Below are 17,166 nucleotides of genomic sequence, written 5' to 3' on the forward strand. Positions count from 1 at the left end.
TAATCATAACCAAATGGAACAAATTTCACTTCATGTTTTAGCTAATGGACACACAAATATGATGAGATGTTTTTACATGTGTGTTTATGTACAGTACATTGATATACTTATAACAGAGATTGTGTGTGTGCGTGCGTGTGTGTCATAGGGTGATACAGTTTTGGACTTGATGAATGTGTGTGTTGAGAACATCTACAGGTTTGCATGACAGACAATGTAACGGACAGTGACATGATGATGGTGGATGTAAAAACAGGTCACTGGACAGTGTGTGTTTTGTCTCAAAGATTAGCAGTGAAGGGTCAACATGCCTGTGTGTGTGTGTGTGTGTGTGTGTGTGTGTGTGTGTGTGTGTGTGTGTGTGTGTGTGTGCGTGCAGCAGGGGCAGATGTCCGGGGTCCCATGCCATAAGGGAGCTTTTGTGCGTGTGTGTGTGTTGCTGTCTGTTCATGTGTGTGAAGTGATGTGCAGCCAATCAACTCAATATACTTCCCTTCAGTGGATTCTGAGGCCGACGGCGAGCGACTGTTGACGTGATTTCAGTTCAGACTTGAAGCAACAGCAGAGAAAGTCAGAATCTTTGACTCTCACATCAGATAACCGAGTACTAACAAAACAATACTATATTAATTAGAGCTATGGATTTATGCATTTGTTGAGAAAGGGAAATGAACTGGCAGTGATGTGTAGGCATGTACAGTTTACTTTTGCTTGTCATTTTGGTCAAAAAGCTAAATGTCTACAAAACTAAAAGAGAAAACTTTCTCCTGCAATTAACTAAAATCTTGTTAAACTGATTTAACATAGTTAACCTAAACATAAAGTTAACAGCTTACATCTGTTATCGACCTAAATAATAGAATTATTCATTTAAATCGTTTTTTAAGACATCAGATGCATTATGTGCTGTGATTATACAGAGCAGCTGCACCACCTGGTGGTAAATACAGTAATATGTACACACACACACACACACACACACACACACAGACACACACACACACACACACACACACACACACACACACACACACGCACACACACACACATACACGCACACAGGTGTTTCAAATATATTTATCAGAGGCATCATAGTGACTAATATTCATGTAAAGATGGAGAGAGTGTGATTAAGGATCGTTTGCTGTAAATTAAAATGCAAAAATAAAGTAGGGTAAGTTGAGACCCGGGAACACTTTATAATAACTATCATTACTTTTAAAAGAGTTTTTGCTGGAAAGATTCGGCAGGCCAAATCTGACCTTGTGGCATAAATTGACCCGTGCGCCCAACTTTAGGCAGACCCAGTACTATACCCTAACTTAACACAGCTTTAGCTTGTAAGACTAAAACTGTGCCTTATATTATTATATGTGTGCCTTAAATGTTAAAGGTTCAATGTGTAAGATATGCCAGAATATAAACTCTATTTAAACCTTAAAACCATTAAAACGCTCCGTCCAGTCTTGTAATACCACGTGTGCCTCTAGAGGCAATAGTGATAGCCAGTCTGCCCTCAGACCTGAGGGAGAAGGAGTCAAGAATTAATGTTTGTGACAGATCCTTTGTCAGATTCATCATCTTACAAGGAAACTTGTGAGTGATTTAGCACAGTATCCCAGTTTCTATCGTATTATTAAAAACTGGGATAAGGGCTTATCCAAGTTTCTGAAATCATGATATGGTGTTTACATGTGGAACATGTAACCAGGATACTCATGAGCACGTAAATGCACTCGCAACAGAGGTTTTTAATTCACATGGTAGGAGCCCCAAATTCATCTCTTTAATACATGTGTGCAGAAGCCAATTATATGACCAGCCTTTACTATGGCCATCAATATAAAAGCAGTCTTGTGTGTAAAATAGCCTTTAGCATTGATAAAAAGGTTGATAAATTATGTATATCCTAAGCATACCTGTCAACCCTCCCGTTTTTCCCGGGATTATCCCGTATTTTTACTTCTATCCCCCCCCCCCCCCCCCCCCTTTTAAATATTTACCCGAAAAAAAAAGAAAAAGGCCTAATTAAAAAAAGTGTACAGTGGCCTCCGATAGAGCAGGTGGCAGTATTGTGTTTAACTTTAGCTGAAAAACGTTATCCACCAGTAAATACACAGAAGAAGAAAACAAGAACAATAACACAGTAGAAGAAGACGTAAAGATATGGATGAGAGTCACAGTGAACGGGAGATAGATGGAGACGCAGTTGTACCTGTCAAACAAGTTGAAAACTTCATATAAGTACCTGAACAAATGAGAGGAGGCCTTCCCTTATTTAATAAAAGCAGAGTCAGGAAAACTAATGCTTTTTGTAAAGTGTGCCACTCAGATGTTAGCATCGCACACGGCGGAATAAGCGATGTTCGCCAGCAAGAAGAATCGTCCAAGCAAGCACGAGGCACAAAACATACACTGTCAATGACTTCATTTGTGACAAGAACTGTGTCGGAGGCAAAGCAAATGACCAAAGCTGAGGGAAAGATGTCGATGCTTTGCGCTAAAAATAATGTATCCTTCAGCTTCTGCGATGATTTCAGTCGCAGTGTAGCGGACATGTTCCCCGACTCTGCCATCGCAAGGAAATGGGCTACTCGTCGAGGGAAACAAAAGCCACATAACTCATCCATCATCAAATAAATTGATGATATTAACTAATAAATAAAATACATAAATGTTATAAACATGTCTGTACAAGTAATACATACTTTAAATAAACATGTATTTCCTGAATGTATATACTCGTCCATTATGTGTTTACATTTACACTATATGGGTTGGGGCTGGGTGGCTGAGAGCTGTGAAAATATGGGCGTAGTCCGGCAAAAAAATTCCCTTATGTTGAAATTCCAATGTTGACAGGTATGATCCTAAGCCTCGTGTTGCCCCCCCATTGGACTTGCACCTATGGTCCTCTGGGGTCCATATGGACCCCACATGGTTTGTTGGTTGGTTATTTAAAGCGTATAGTATAACTTTTATATCAATTCAGTGTAATACCTTTAGTGATAACCCATGAACACACATTTCTTCCTTTGTTTTGGAATTTAGGGCCATAATTTCATATTTACATGAAATTATACAAAATATTGGATATAAAAAATAAATTTAAGTATGAATTATTTTGACTGTATATTATTGTGACAATTTGTCTGATCACAGACTGGTAAGTGTCAAAGTTTAGTATAGATGCTGTTTTTAAATCATTTCAATTTTTTGAATGGCAACCCAAAATCAAAAATAATCACACCTTTGGTCCTCTGGAGTCCATATGGACCCCAGATTGACCCGAGATTGACCCCATCTGGTTTGACTGTTATTTAAAGCATATAGTATAAATTTTCAATCAATTCAGTGTTACACCTTTAGACTTACTTCAGTCCAACCTATTAACACACATGTTTTCCTTTGTTTTGGAATTTAGGGCCAATAGACCTTATTTACATGAAATTAGACCATTTTTAAGTAGAAAAATAAGAGATAAAAAATAAATTAAACAATGAATTTAGTTGATTGTATATTATTGTGACTATTTGTCTTATCACAGACGTGTAAGTGTCAAAGTTTAGTATAGATGCTGTTTTTGAATCATTTCAATTTTTTGAATGGCAACACATAAACAAATAAAAGACACCTTTGATCCTCTAGGGTCAAATTGACCCCATCTGGCTTCACTGTTTATAATGCATATAGTATACATTTTCAATCAATTCTGTGTTACACCTTTAGTCTCACTTCAGTCCAACCCATTAACCCTATTTATTTATTCAATTTGGATTTCAAGGCCAATAAATCATCATTTACATGAACTTTTAGCTTTAATTGAGTAAAAATAAATCAAATCATCAATTATTGTGACTATAGTTAATGATCAGAGTCCCGTGTGTTGATGGATCATCACAGACTGGTATATGTCAAAGTTGAATCAAGATGCTGTTTTTAAAACACTTAAAAACGCATGATCGCGCCTGTTGTCCTCTGGAGTCAAAAATTACCCATATGGTTTGACCGTTTATAAAGTGTAAAGTGTAAATTATCACTTCAACTTTACTCCAACTAATATAAAACATGTCAACATTAATTTCCAAAACATTTAACTTTTCAAAACTAACTTTTCAGAATAAAAGCAGTCTGAATGTGCCCTCAGTGGGGCAGGTAGTAATGTCGTGATCTTTGCAGATGTATGCATTGCATTTGTGGCCTTTTGTCATCCCTGTTGCTCACAGCAGCATCCCGATGCAGAGTGCGCATCACAAGAACATTTTTCAGTTTTTTGGGGGGATAGGACACCAGAGCATGGGTCTTGGTGAAGGCAAACCTGGATGAGAACCGTGACACCAGTGCAGGGGGACACCATGTACAGCTTTCCTTCTGCAGCTCCAGACCAAGGGCCTGTGAAGTAAAGAAGTTGTCACAGGTGATCGTTTTACCCTGCAGACCTTCTGTCAAAGACAACTCTCCCTCATTCTTTTCTGACTGCGCACCAGTCCACCAGCAGGTGGCATCATTCAGTCACATCAGTGCCTATGGATAGGATGCCACCACCTGCTAGTGGACTGGTGCATCAACGGCAGGTCAGGTCGAGGAGGGAGTTGCAGTAGTCAAGGCGTGAGATGACAAGAGCCTGAACAAGAACCTGCGTCGCCTTCTGAGTCAGTAGGGGACATGTCCTCCTGATGTTGTACAGAGTGTGTCTGCAGGATGTGTGTGCGTATGTGTATGCGGTTGGACACGGTGGCTTGTCTCTCTCTCTGCTGTCAACATGCATCGTCCGTCACTGGAAGGGATGGAAGACCAGATCAATGTTTCATCCTTTGACTGGAAATATTCTACTACCTCATCTGGGTCCTCTTCCTCAGATTATTCCTCCTCATTATATTCAGCATTGTCCTCCTGTGTGTGTGTGTGTGTGTGTGGTGTGGTGTGTGTGTGTGTGTGTGTGTGTGCGTGTGTGTGTGTGTGTGTGTGTGCAGTGTGTAGTGTGTGCAGTGTGTATGTGTGTGTGTGTGTGTGTGTGTGTGTGTGTGTGTGTGTGTGTACGTGTGAGTGTGTATTTCTGTGTGTGCGCGTGTGTGTGAGTGTGAGAGAGAGTGTGTGTGTATGTGAGTGCGCCGTGAGGAGGGGGGGGGGGGGGGGAGTTCATCAGTTTGAAAGCATTATTGTGTGACAATTTGCCCCATAGCACCACTTTTTCCTCCTAGTACTCCTAGGAGATATATTCAATAAAAAACACCCATTTTTCAATCTAATTACTTCTAATTTATTGTAATCGATAAGAGCATAGTATCGAACAACCCTCATTATTTTCAGACCATTTGATTAATAAAAACATATTTTGACGGCAAAACAAAAAACAAAAAAAAGTTCAACACGAGGGCTAAGAAAGTGAGCTGGGCTTTAATACAAAATGAAATCAATGTTGAAATCTGATCTTGTAGCCTACATGTCTAGAAGGTGTTGTAGAGGCCTTCTCTGCGCTGTACAGGTGCAAAGGGTTTAATAGACAGGTATAGGACAGCACGAGCCACGTCTCAGCCAATCACAATCCAGGTCCAGTGAACGTGCAGTGTTTTAAAACTGATAACAGCTGTGAGCTGAACTCCATACAGCTCAATGTGTCCCCATACCTTGGGACTGTATCAGTGTATATCAGACTATTTTGTTTCTTTTTCTCTTTAAATTAATCCATTGTTGTTAAAGTATTTTTAAAATAAATTTCAAAGATGTTTTTCTCCGCGCTGTTGATTCTTGCCAGTTGGGGTTTGTTCGGTTCTGTTTCGGGATCTCCCGCCGTGGAGGCAGCGTACGCGGCTGTGCTCAGCGTCGTGTCTCCTGGACAGCAGTATCTGACCGGGGAGTCCCTCGGCACCGTCTTTAATACACTAGAGAACCGTGTGCAATGCGGTGAAGTGTCGTGTGAAAAGGTAAGTTTTATTAGGCTTCACTCCGCAGCACCTGCAGTCAGCCACCTGGCTCTCTAAGCTGGCTGTGGAGAGAAAGGTCGAGGTCCAAAAGCTGTTCACAGTAACTGTCAGCACACGGGCACAACTGGATTAATGGGAATCTTTAAGCAGATGTTTTAATTAAATCGACCTTTTTGCAAAAAAAAAATGCTTATAAGGTTACACATTATCATAATTAATATAATGGACTATAAGAATAATATATATATATATATATTTTTAAATGTACATGTGTACAGCAACCAACATCACAAATGCTATGTTTGTTGCAAATTATTCATTTAATTGTACATGTTAGGTAATAGGCTACATTTCTTATTTTCTGTCTGTGGTGCGCAACAGCAGGTTTTACAACCTGCAGGTATAAAACAAGTTTATCATTGAAGGATTTTTCCTCTGAGGTCTCTGTTTCTGAAATATTTAGGTCACTGTGATCTTGTGATGGGCTGTTGAATCAGCAATTAATTGATTATTTGTTATATAATATTATGATTAAATAACTATATGATGATGTTTATAATGATGATGATGTGTATTATTATTACTATTATACTTATTAATCATAATCATACATTTTAGGTGTATTTGTCTATTCATATTGGCTTCATATCAAATTCAGATTCTGGCTTTTGAATCTGGACTTTACTGAATATTGCACATGAAATTAAAGATGTTTCTCCTTTTCTGTTAATCAGTTACTGTTAAATATTATTGTTTTTGGATTGTTTTGTTTTGGCACGGTGGCTCTTCATACACTGTTCTAATGCAGTTATAAATTAAAGTCCAGCATTCAGTCACTTTATCAGAGAAACCTTTTTCAAAAGGGACTCTCATTACTTATTAAGACCTCAAATAGAATACAACATTTTTTTAATGTAGTAATTTATGTCTATGAAATTACAAAATAATTCATCTCAATGGGAGAACTAGTCCTATTTTAGCATTTCTTAATCTGACTAAAGGTGTTTGGTATTTTTACCAACATTATGAGACTGAACAAAAAATTATAACTCGACTCTAACTTATAATAATTTTTACCCCTTTTTTAGCTAGTTCAACGAGTTCATCTATTAATTTTATTAAGGGCGCTGTTTGCAGGCAACTTTATCAGTGTGAATAGGAGTGAAGTCCCTGAACTTCCTACATGTTAGCTCAAATCTGCATGAATGGGCAGTGCATGACTGATAAGCATCAAACTACTCAGGTGACAGTCAGTGAATATAATAAGACCATAGCTTGGAATATAACTCACTGTATTTTGATAATAAATAACTGACATCAAATGAAGCAGAGTGTAGTGACAAGGCTTGTTATATAGGCTACATTGTTAGAAGTGTCATAAAATCTCATTAAAACTTTCAAGAGGTTCAATAAAATAATAAACCATATTTGACCCACAGTGAAAGTCTATAATGTCATGTCAAGTGTCAAGGAGTCCGAACAGCTTGTCCTTGTGACTTAACAGATTTGAGTCAGTTCACAATCAAAACGATTTATTTTCTCACTTACCTGTATGTACTGTTATTTAACCACACAGATAGTTTTGGTTTTATGCGCACATGTTCTTCTTCTGCCACCATTACAATACGACCGAATAAAATAGAATTTGTGTTCCTCAAACCATTTAAAAAAAAACATTTAAATCATCCAAGTTTTTGTAAACACCATTTCTTCAGTTAAAAGTTCCTGTCAGAAGAGACAGTGTGACAGAAGGGACACTGTTTCTGAAAATAGACGGGTTTTTTTCTCCACAAACAAAATCCCATTCATCTGTATTGTATTGGGGGTGGAGCAAAGATCTCAGAGACGGGTATGTGAAAGACTTGGCAAATAAAACCAAAATATATCTGTAAAGTAAAATACAACTAAAGGTAGGTGAGAAAATATGTTATTTTGGGCTAACTAAGCCGAACACGTGTCAAACTAACAAACCTTTTCAAAGTTGTATATTTTTTAACTCTTAATTCTCCCTGTCAGAGTTCTGGGTCAGGATTGATCATTGTTATATAGTGTATTGATTTATATAGTAGTCTACCGTTTGATATCTGAGGAAGTTGTTTCTTATAAAAGGCAACAAAAGCATCTGAAATGCTTTATTATTATACTACAGGTTACAACGTGCATCTTTCTAAATCATCTCACATGGTGTTTGGTTGAATCCAGTGATATGAATCAGTTGTGTGGCAGAACCAAAGCAAATCAGTTAATATAAAACTTCTGTCACAGCTGTTTTTCTTCTATGTCACTGAATTTGAACTGAATTAGTAATTATATTTTTTCACTTACATAGATCTGCATGTGTTTTTTTTTTATGTACGTAGTGTAATCTAACAGATGCTGTTCACCAGCTGATCAGCAATCACTCCCTACACGGGGAGGATGACACTGGAAAAGGCAGAACATATGTAACCATCAGTGTGTCTCAGTTCACTGATCTCGCTGCCGGATGCGTCCTGTACCTCTCATCTCCTGACCTGGTTTGCACCGCAGTGAGGGAGGGGAGATGGGGACAGGAGGCTGAACACTTCCTACATGAACTCACACATCAGGATCAGCAGCCCCACCAGCACCATGAACACGAGCACATAGACGTTCATGCGTTAAAGGTGCTGCTTCAGGAGCTTCACCACCACTATGAGCCCTCGGACAAAGAGGTATTGTTTCTACTTGTTTTACCTCACCAGAACCTACTCAAGTTAATATATTTGAGAAGGAAACATTACTTTGCATAAATTGCTTATCTCAGGCCTGTGATGAGGTGTCGCCTGAGGACATTGTTTGGCTATAAATGTCACAAGTAAAAAAGGTTTGGGAACAAGGGAATTAATTCAACATTGCTTTATGCTGTACAGAAAATGAACACCATAATTAACTCTTTAAATAACTAAAAAGCACGTTTAAGACCTTCCTTGCTTTCTGACGTTGTTTTTTTTATTGTGTAAATATTACTTTGGTTGCATTTTTCCTTCCAGGGTTAGGGTGTGTTTTACTGTGATCGTGTCAGTATCTATCACTCAACATATCTTATCATACAGGGTGATGCAGTACACCTACTAGGCTTTGCCCTGAACTCAGCCACATCACCCTAGCAACCGTCATCAGGATGAAAAGTGCCTTCTTTAAACATTTGGTTATTGCTGTGTTATGACGCAAAATGTAATGTCAGAAATTATACAAAAAATAGTTCAAGAAATGTTCATTAGATTTAGTAAACTGTTTAAATATATTTGTTCTGCTTTCAGTAGTCAAAGCAAAGTTAGGACATGACTCACACAACAATAAGGAGTCCTTAAAGGCTCAATGTGTAAATTAGGCCAGAATATAAATTAAAACAATTGACTAACATTATGAACAGAATGTGAAGAGATAACAGAGCTGACGTTGTGTCAAAGACGTCTATGTGTTATGTTGCAGAGATATCTACTGAGATGAGCAGTCTAACTGACTGTGTCGCTCCGTCCAGTGTGCAATATCCACTTGTTCCTCTAGTGGTGATAGTGAGTCAGTGTAGCTCCAGTCTGCCCTCAGTACAGAGGGAGAAGAAGTACAGCTGCCTGACTCGCTTGTAAATATTACAGCCATGTTCGTGTCTGTTTTATAGTTTGTTTATTGGATTACATTCAAAGTGGCAGAAACTAGAAAACCACCTGCACCTCCCCTCGTCCTCACAGCTGCCAGGAGGCTGTTTCTCTGAGCGTAGAGATGTCAGCAGCCCCGGGAAACGGCGTAGCTTCAGCTAGCAGTTAGTTTGAGTTCAGCCACAGCACCGGGGAACCTGCCGTTACACAGATGTGACTGCAGGTCGTTTTATCATTTCTGTCACTTTGGATTTAGTCCAAAAAAACAAACTATGGTAACATTACACAGACCACAGCCCCCGGTTAACATCAGTGCGCCAGTGAACACCGATGGATCAGCTACACGTGAAGACTATAAGATCACATAAAGACAAAATAAGCAGAAAATCTTCACATTTGAGAAGCTGGAACTGGGGAATGTTTGGCATTTCTGCTTGGAAAATCACGTTAGTAGTCAGTAAATAAAACTTTATTTTGTTATATCCATACCTTTTCTCTTTGTCCTGCCTCTCCCGTATCACCATGGTTACCAGAGCTGTGTAACAGCCAGTGAAATCATGACAGAAGTCAACGCATCACCAGACCAGGGACAGGAAGTGGGTGCAGTTTTGGGCCGCGTCCTGTTTCACGCCTTGCAAGGTCACTGCGTCATTAGCCGGTCCCTGCCTGAGGAGAGCTTCTTCCTGGACTACATCATGGAGCGTCTGGGGTCAGAGAACTTCACTGTCGGGGGTAAATGTCCTTCAGAAACACAGAAAAAAAACATTCAGGGGCACAGATACATGCACAGATAGAGATTCATCACACAAAAACCTGGACTCCTCAAACTTAGGTTTACCACTTAAAAACTAAAAATGTTAATGATTTATTGCACATTGTTTCAGAAGTTTTTCAGGGTCTTTAAAAAGTTTTGAATTTAATTGTCTGAATTATAAGTCTAAAAAAGTCTAACATTTTCTTAAATAAGATTTTATAGGTCTTAAAATGAATCCTCTATTGTTGTGTTAAATGCAAATAATCAAGACGGTAGTCGGAATTAATATATTTTTGATCGATGGGAAAAAAGTTCTAATCATACTATATTCATTGCTGTTATATATTACTGTTATATTGTTTAAACATGTCAATCAATACATGTACTTAAAGTAATTCTAGAACTTATTTTCATTCATACTAACTTTCCTTCATACTTCTGCCAGACTGTACGACCGCAAGATGTTCAATTTCATTCTGTGTGGTCTTAAAAAGTCTTAAATTTGACTTATTGAAACCTGCTGAAACTTGTCGAGGGATTTACTTTTTGTTCATTAGCACAACTTGTTATTTTTCTCTCTAGTAAAATAAGGAGAAGTTAATCATATTCTCAATCAAAACCAGTTAAGTCCTGGAGTTGTTTTGCTCAAGTGTAGGTTGTATTTATGTTCTGGAGATTTGGAAGCTCTCATGAAGAGTCTGAACATCGGAAATCAACATGAACACGGACACCATGAGGACGGTCACGCTGATCACGACCATAGTGGTTTAAGACGCAGGAGGAAGAGCAGCTATCATCTTCACGAGGGCCATGAAGGAAACACCACCTGGAATGAGGTACATATACCAACACACAGAGAAAAACATAATTAAGGAGACGTGATGAGTCAAAATAGGTGATTTTCTAATAGATGGTTATAGTGTCTATAGTAGTTGTGGTAAACACATACAGTGTGTCAGAGCTAACGTTCGAGTTTACTTCTGCAGTCTTAACAGACAATTTGTGCTTAAATATTTCACCAGTTGTGTCTCTCAGCTGAAGAGCTGGTCCTGATCTACGGCCGGGCAGACAACAGCTCTGCCTCCTCCGGCCTGGGTCGGACCGACTTGGTTCGGCTCAGCCCTGCACTCGTTCAGCAGATCCTGAGCGGAGCGTGTGCAGACCTCCCAGAACCACTGACACCAGACGGACTCACAAAGACTGAGAGTAAGTGTGTGCACTCAAAGAAACCTTGCATTGACCTATAATTAAAAAAATTAAGAACAAAAGTTGAACTTCAAAGTGCCCTCAGGTTGTACGAGTGCATCCATGCAAGGCATGGCAGATTAATTTAAAAAGCCCATTTCATACCCAAAAGCAACCCAAAGGGATTTAAAGATTGGACCGGAACAAATTATAAAATACATTAAAATCCAACAAGCAAAAGCGTAAAACAATAAAACACTAAAACAAGCTAAAACAAGTTAACAATTACATTTGGTAAGCTAGCAAATAAATTAGATTTATGCGATATTGGAAAAATAATTCTAAACAAACTGTTCCGTCATGAGGATTTGTCGACGTGAATAACCAGATTGTTTTAAAAAGGCTCACTTTACATTTGATTTTCCAAATATTAATAAAGATGTCCAAGTAACACCTCCAAAGACAAAGTCTATCTCTTCTTGACATGTTGATAACGGACCTCCACTCTTCTTTTCTATTCTCTCTCTCTCTCTCTCGTAGGATACCTGTATGCAACCATTGCCAATTTGGTGATAACACTGACGTCCATGTTTGGCATCGTGGTGCTGCTGTGTACCGCCTGCACCAGCGTGTACCAGCTGTGTATCCAGTTTTGCATCAGCCTGGCTGTGGGTTCACTGACGGGAGATGCCTTGCTGCACCTGCTACCCATGGTGAGCAATGTTAACATCTTTAAAGCTGTGACAAAGATTAGATTTTTTAGTCTTCATAACCACTACGCCACCAGGACTTAGCAGTTTGGTCGTGACATTAACAATCATGGTAACATATACTCATTTTGACTTCTTCTTGTGGTCTGTGTGTCCAGTTTCTAGGTTTACATGTGCACTCAGGCAGCCAGAAGCACTCACATGACGGTCAACAGGAAGAAACTCCAGAGTACATTTACAAGATGTTGGTAGTGATTTGTGGGATCTACTACTTCTATCTGATGGAAACAATCTTCTCTCTGGTCATATATAAAGACAATCATCACCATCATCAACATCATCACGGGGTAAGAGAAAACAATATGAAACATAGAATTAGGTTTATAAGAATATAAATTGATTTTTCACTGCTTTTGAAATTAATTGAATAAGTGGGATCTTGTCTTTTATTTGCAAAGCTAAGTCTTCGAAGGCAAAGTCGGCTTTGAATCATATAAAATAGACTAGTAATGTAAGAAATAAACCCAGAAGAGATGCAACTCTATCTATCTATCACTCTATCCTGTATCTTGTTTTCTCAAGGTGAATTACACAATCTTTTACTTTAACTTATTGTCTCTCTCTCTCTCTCTCTCTCTCTCTCTCTCTCTCTCTCTCTCTCTCTCTCTCTCTCTCTCTCTCTCTCTCTCTCTCTCTCTCTCTCTCTCTCTCTCTCTCTCTCTCTCTCTAGGAAGAATCAGAGCCTCACCACTGTGATCATGGGAGGGTTTTAGAGATGTATCAACAAGAATGGAAACAAAAGGACAAGTCACAGTCAGCATTAAAACTAGACCTGGTGAGAACATACATTAACAGATGTAAAAGGTGGAACACTAATCAAAATGTAGGCAAAAGTTTCTGCTTAGGGAGCTAAACAGAAGAAGCAGAATAGGGAGATAATCTCTTAATAATCTAAATAATCTAAATGTTTTAGACCTGTCCATTGAAACTTGTTCATTTAAGTACTAAGACAGGTTGGAGTCACATTACGGCCTCCTGGGATCCACTAAATCTTTGTAAACAAAGTGTCTACAGATACTATTTCCTGTTAAAGGGGCTGTAAACTGTGCGCTGTGGGAGAAACCCTGAGATACTACGTTACTAATACGCCAAGAAAAACTTTAATGCAACATGTACATTGCAGGATGGCTTTGAAGACAATGAGAAATCACTTTCAGCGCCGAAAGAGCGCACCAGAGGTGAGGAAAGTTCTTTCCAACACAAAAACAAGCATGCTATCACCAAGTTGTGATTATAGTGCTAATCATGGGGACTACTGCGCCACTAACCATCACTCTGCCTGCCTCTGCAGAACAGCGTCTGCTGCCTTATATGATAACTATCGGTGACTCGATCCACAACTTTGCAGACGGCTTAGCGATGGGCGCAGCTTTCTCCCTGTCATGGAAGTCTGGTCTGGCCACATCCCTAGCTGTACTCTGCCATGAACTACCACATGAACTAGGTAAAGAACACATCATGCTGTCGCTCGTTCTGTTCTTTAGCTGCTTTAAAATGCACCTTCAAATATTGAAAACTGTGTTAGTTTCTTTTACCATTCGTATGGTCTTATTTCTAACCATTTGTATTATTGTGAAGCACTTTGTGATCTTGTTCTATGAAAGGTGCCATACTAAAATAATCTTTACTTACTTTCTCTACAGGTGATTTTGCCATTTTGCTCCACAGCGGTGTGTCCATCCGCAAGGCGTTGCTTTTAAACGTTGGCAGTGCCATGACCTCGTTCATCGGCTTGTACATCGCTCTGTCTGTAGCCACTGACCTCGCCACCAAACAGTGGATAGCTGCCGTCAGTGCAGGACTCTTCCTGTATGTGGGGCTGGCTGACATGGTGAGTATTTGTCTTTACAGACGATACATTGAAATCAACTGGCATCAAAATAGAAACTTCCACCCCTCCTCTTTCTCCTTCTAGCTCCCCACCATGGTGCACATCAGCAACAAGAGACCCTGGCTGATGTTTCTGCTGCAGAACCTCGGCCTTCTGACCGGGTGGGGGGTTCTCTTGTTGCTGTCACTTTATGAAGAGAGAATCAGCTTTTAAAACGGTCGAGACACTCGTGCTGACATCCATGTTGTTATAATAATGTATGCAGATTGTAAAATCTTTGAACGCCCCTTAGCGGCAGAAATGACATATTGTACGTTTAAACGTCAATCAGTTTGTAAATGAAACTATTTGTATCAGAGGGTTTACCCTTTTGTTTCATCTGTTAAATGTAATCTACTCTTTTAAATCTTTCTGCGAGTGAAGTGAGAGGTGCAGTGGACTTTCTCTTTATCGGTCTCATCTAATCTCCTCGATTTGCAGGTTAAGTGAGTTTATTCATTAGGGACAGAGTCCACTGACGACTCATCACACGGACGGAGACATAATATGTACATGTACAGTTTGCTGTGACCAACTTTCTCAGACGAAATGACCCATTTAATGACAACATTTAGCTTGTGTACTGATCCTTTAAAGGATGTGCTGTAAAAAACTAATTGCATACTACAGCATGTAGCTGCTGACAGAGGAAAAATGGATTTCCCTGAAGTCAGCTTTGCAACAAAAGCAATCAATAATTTTGAACTTACGTTTTTAGGGGTTTTACGAGCCCCTGGAGTCATGTAACTTATCCTCCCAATAAAACACTTGACAATAACCTCTAAAACGGGACCTTTGAGCTTCTCATACATTATACTGCATAATACATCTTTTACAGTAGCATTGGTTGACACCGGCAGATTTTACTGACAGAAAATAAAGAAAGATAGACAAGAGAAAGACAGAGACAGACTTTTACAGTTTGATGTTGCTGCAACTTTGGATAGCTGGATGCGTAGTTTTACAACTTCATAAAGAAGTTTTTTGGTGCAGCCGCATTAAAAGTGAGTATTTCAGCAACTGTTAAGGGGAATCGATGGTGAATTGGCATACCTGCAGGCATACGTGCACCAGTGCGGGAAAGTCTATGAACACCACAACTCTGGTATACTGAGAAATACAGAGAGCTTTCCCTGGCGGTGATTGGCTCAATCAGCATTGTGTGAACTCATTTGGCAAGGGCTTGAATGTAACGGACGCTCATTTATATGTAAAAGTCTTGCACTCCAACTCAAATGAATAAACACCGACAACTGCAACAAGTCATAAAGATAACAACTTTTTCACAGAAGACACACGAAACATGTTTCAGTAGGAAAAGCACAGATGCAAATAATAAAGGCGAGTAATAGCCAAATTCCAATTAGCTTCCGTTTCAGGCTATTGTGCGAGCTGGCTACTGGGACACTTGAATAGAGCAGAGCCGTTGTTGCGCTGCTTTTCCTACTATTCCTACTACTACTCAAAATGTCTGCTGTAAAATACTTTTTTTGTGATGAGTTCACGGGAAAAACATGCAGCTGTACTTTCACCAAAAGCATTTAGTCTTGTTCTACAACAAACATTTCAGAGGAGTGGCTGTCAATCATTGTCACCAACCATTACCTAATCTTTCCCAGAAGAGGCTGACTTTATTGCCCAGTTTTTTTTACTTAGTTTTATAATATATAAGTGCTTAATAGGCAGATTCCTTCACATTTTATGACAGAGTAAATGAATAAAAGCAGATATGTAAAAGCCAGAGTCCACCATTAAAACACAGTGAAGAAAGAGGAAGTTCTCATGTGTGTTTCATTGGCCTCACTGTAAAGAGCATGTTTTGGCTTTTAGCTTTTTAGGTCATTGGCATGAGAAAGATGTTTCAAGCAGACTGTATGTTTGACATTTTTTTCCCCTATAAAAGCTTCAAAATGATCGTGAACATACACTTAAATCACTTTCTTGCTGAGAGTTAGAGGAGAAGGTCGAGTCCCCGCTCAGGTCGATATGGTAAATATGAAGCTGGAGTCAGGAGATGGTTAGCTTAGCATAAAGCCTGGAAGTACCTGGCAGGCAGATTTTACCTGTTGACAGAGCCAGGCTATCCGTTTTCCCACTGTGTCCAGTCTTTATGCTAAGTGTAACGGTCATTTTTTATCTTGTCTTGTACTGTCCTATTCTTCATATGCTCATCTTATGTTTGTCCTACTTACAGCGATTAGGACGAGAGTACACTCTGGTCATGTCCCCCTTGTATCCCTGTATCTCTAGATGTGTCAGCTTGTACCTCTTGTATCAGTTAGATGTGCGTAGTTGCACAGCCGATTGTCTGTAAACATTGTCACCCACTTAGTGACTATATAGTCTAATTGTATTGTCTGTTTGTTGAACTGCAGACTGTTTGACACTCTGTTTTTGTTGTTCCATTCCTGCAGAAATAAAAAGCTCACTTCTATAACCAAGTATCTTTATTTCAGTATAATAGATTCACTTCTCACCACCCTTTGGTTTAGTTTGTATCGGCTGAATTCCACGACATAAGCTAACCAGCTGCAGCTTCATATTTACCGTACAGAGTAGTATTGATCTTCCTATCTAGTGCAGAATAGTACTACTTAATAAAACTTAAGTCAAATAATTTTGGTTACTTAGTCCACTGCTGCTCTTCACGGAGACACAATTAAAATGTTCTAATTCACAAGGTTCTGCTGAAGTTAAGTAAATATTTAACAAAAGGTGAGAGAAATTGAGGAAAATCCCACATGACTTCAGAAGGTAATTAATCCTTACACATATTTTACTTCAAGATATTCCAGTCAATATTTGCATTCTTTTCAAATGTTTAAAGTTTGAGTCAACAGTGACCGTGGGACGGTACATCAGGGAAATCCCACTTTGTTTTTACTTCCTCATATCAGTTCATTTCTGGGTCAGGACTTTTATTTTCTCTTAGTGTGTTTGATTCCATGTACTAACCGAACCCACTAAAAAGAGATAAGCGCTTTTCATCTGTGCGACATTCAGAGGAGACATTCCCGAGGTATTTAAAATAAATGTCAATGCAAGG

The 17,166-nt window shown here is 39.1% G+C and overlaps 1 protein-coding gene across 1 annotated transcript; it reads left to right on the forward strand.

Annotated features, from left to right (window-relative positions):
- Nucleotides 1-5,723: 5,723 nt before the first annotated feature.
- slc39a4 (solute carrier family 39 member 4) lies at nucleotides 5,724-14,294 on the forward strand. Its single transcript, XM_029443502.1, has 12 exons — nucleotides 5,724-5,924; nucleotides 8,285-8,617; nucleotides 10,075-10,273; nucleotides 10,971-11,131; nucleotides 11,318-11,501; nucleotides 12,021-12,193; nucleotides 12,349-12,537; nucleotides 12,921-13,025; nucleotides 13,374-13,428; nucleotides 13,542-13,694; nucleotides 13,894-14,081; nucleotides 14,166-14,294. Exons 1-12 carry the CDS (start codon nucleotides 5,724-5,726, stop codon nucleotides 14,292-14,294), a joined length of 2,070 nt encoding a protein of 689 aa, XP_029299362.1.
- The last annotated feature ends 2,872 nt before the right edge of the window (nucleotides 14,295-17,166 follow it).

This window comes from Cottoperca gobio, chromosome 11, assembly GCF_900634415.1.
Source record: "Cottoperca gobio chromosome 11, fCotGob3.1, whole genome shotgun sequence".
Taxonomy (NCBI): domain Eukaryota; kingdom Metazoa; phylum Chordata; class Actinopteri; order Perciformes; family Bovichtidae; genus Cottoperca; species Cottoperca gobio.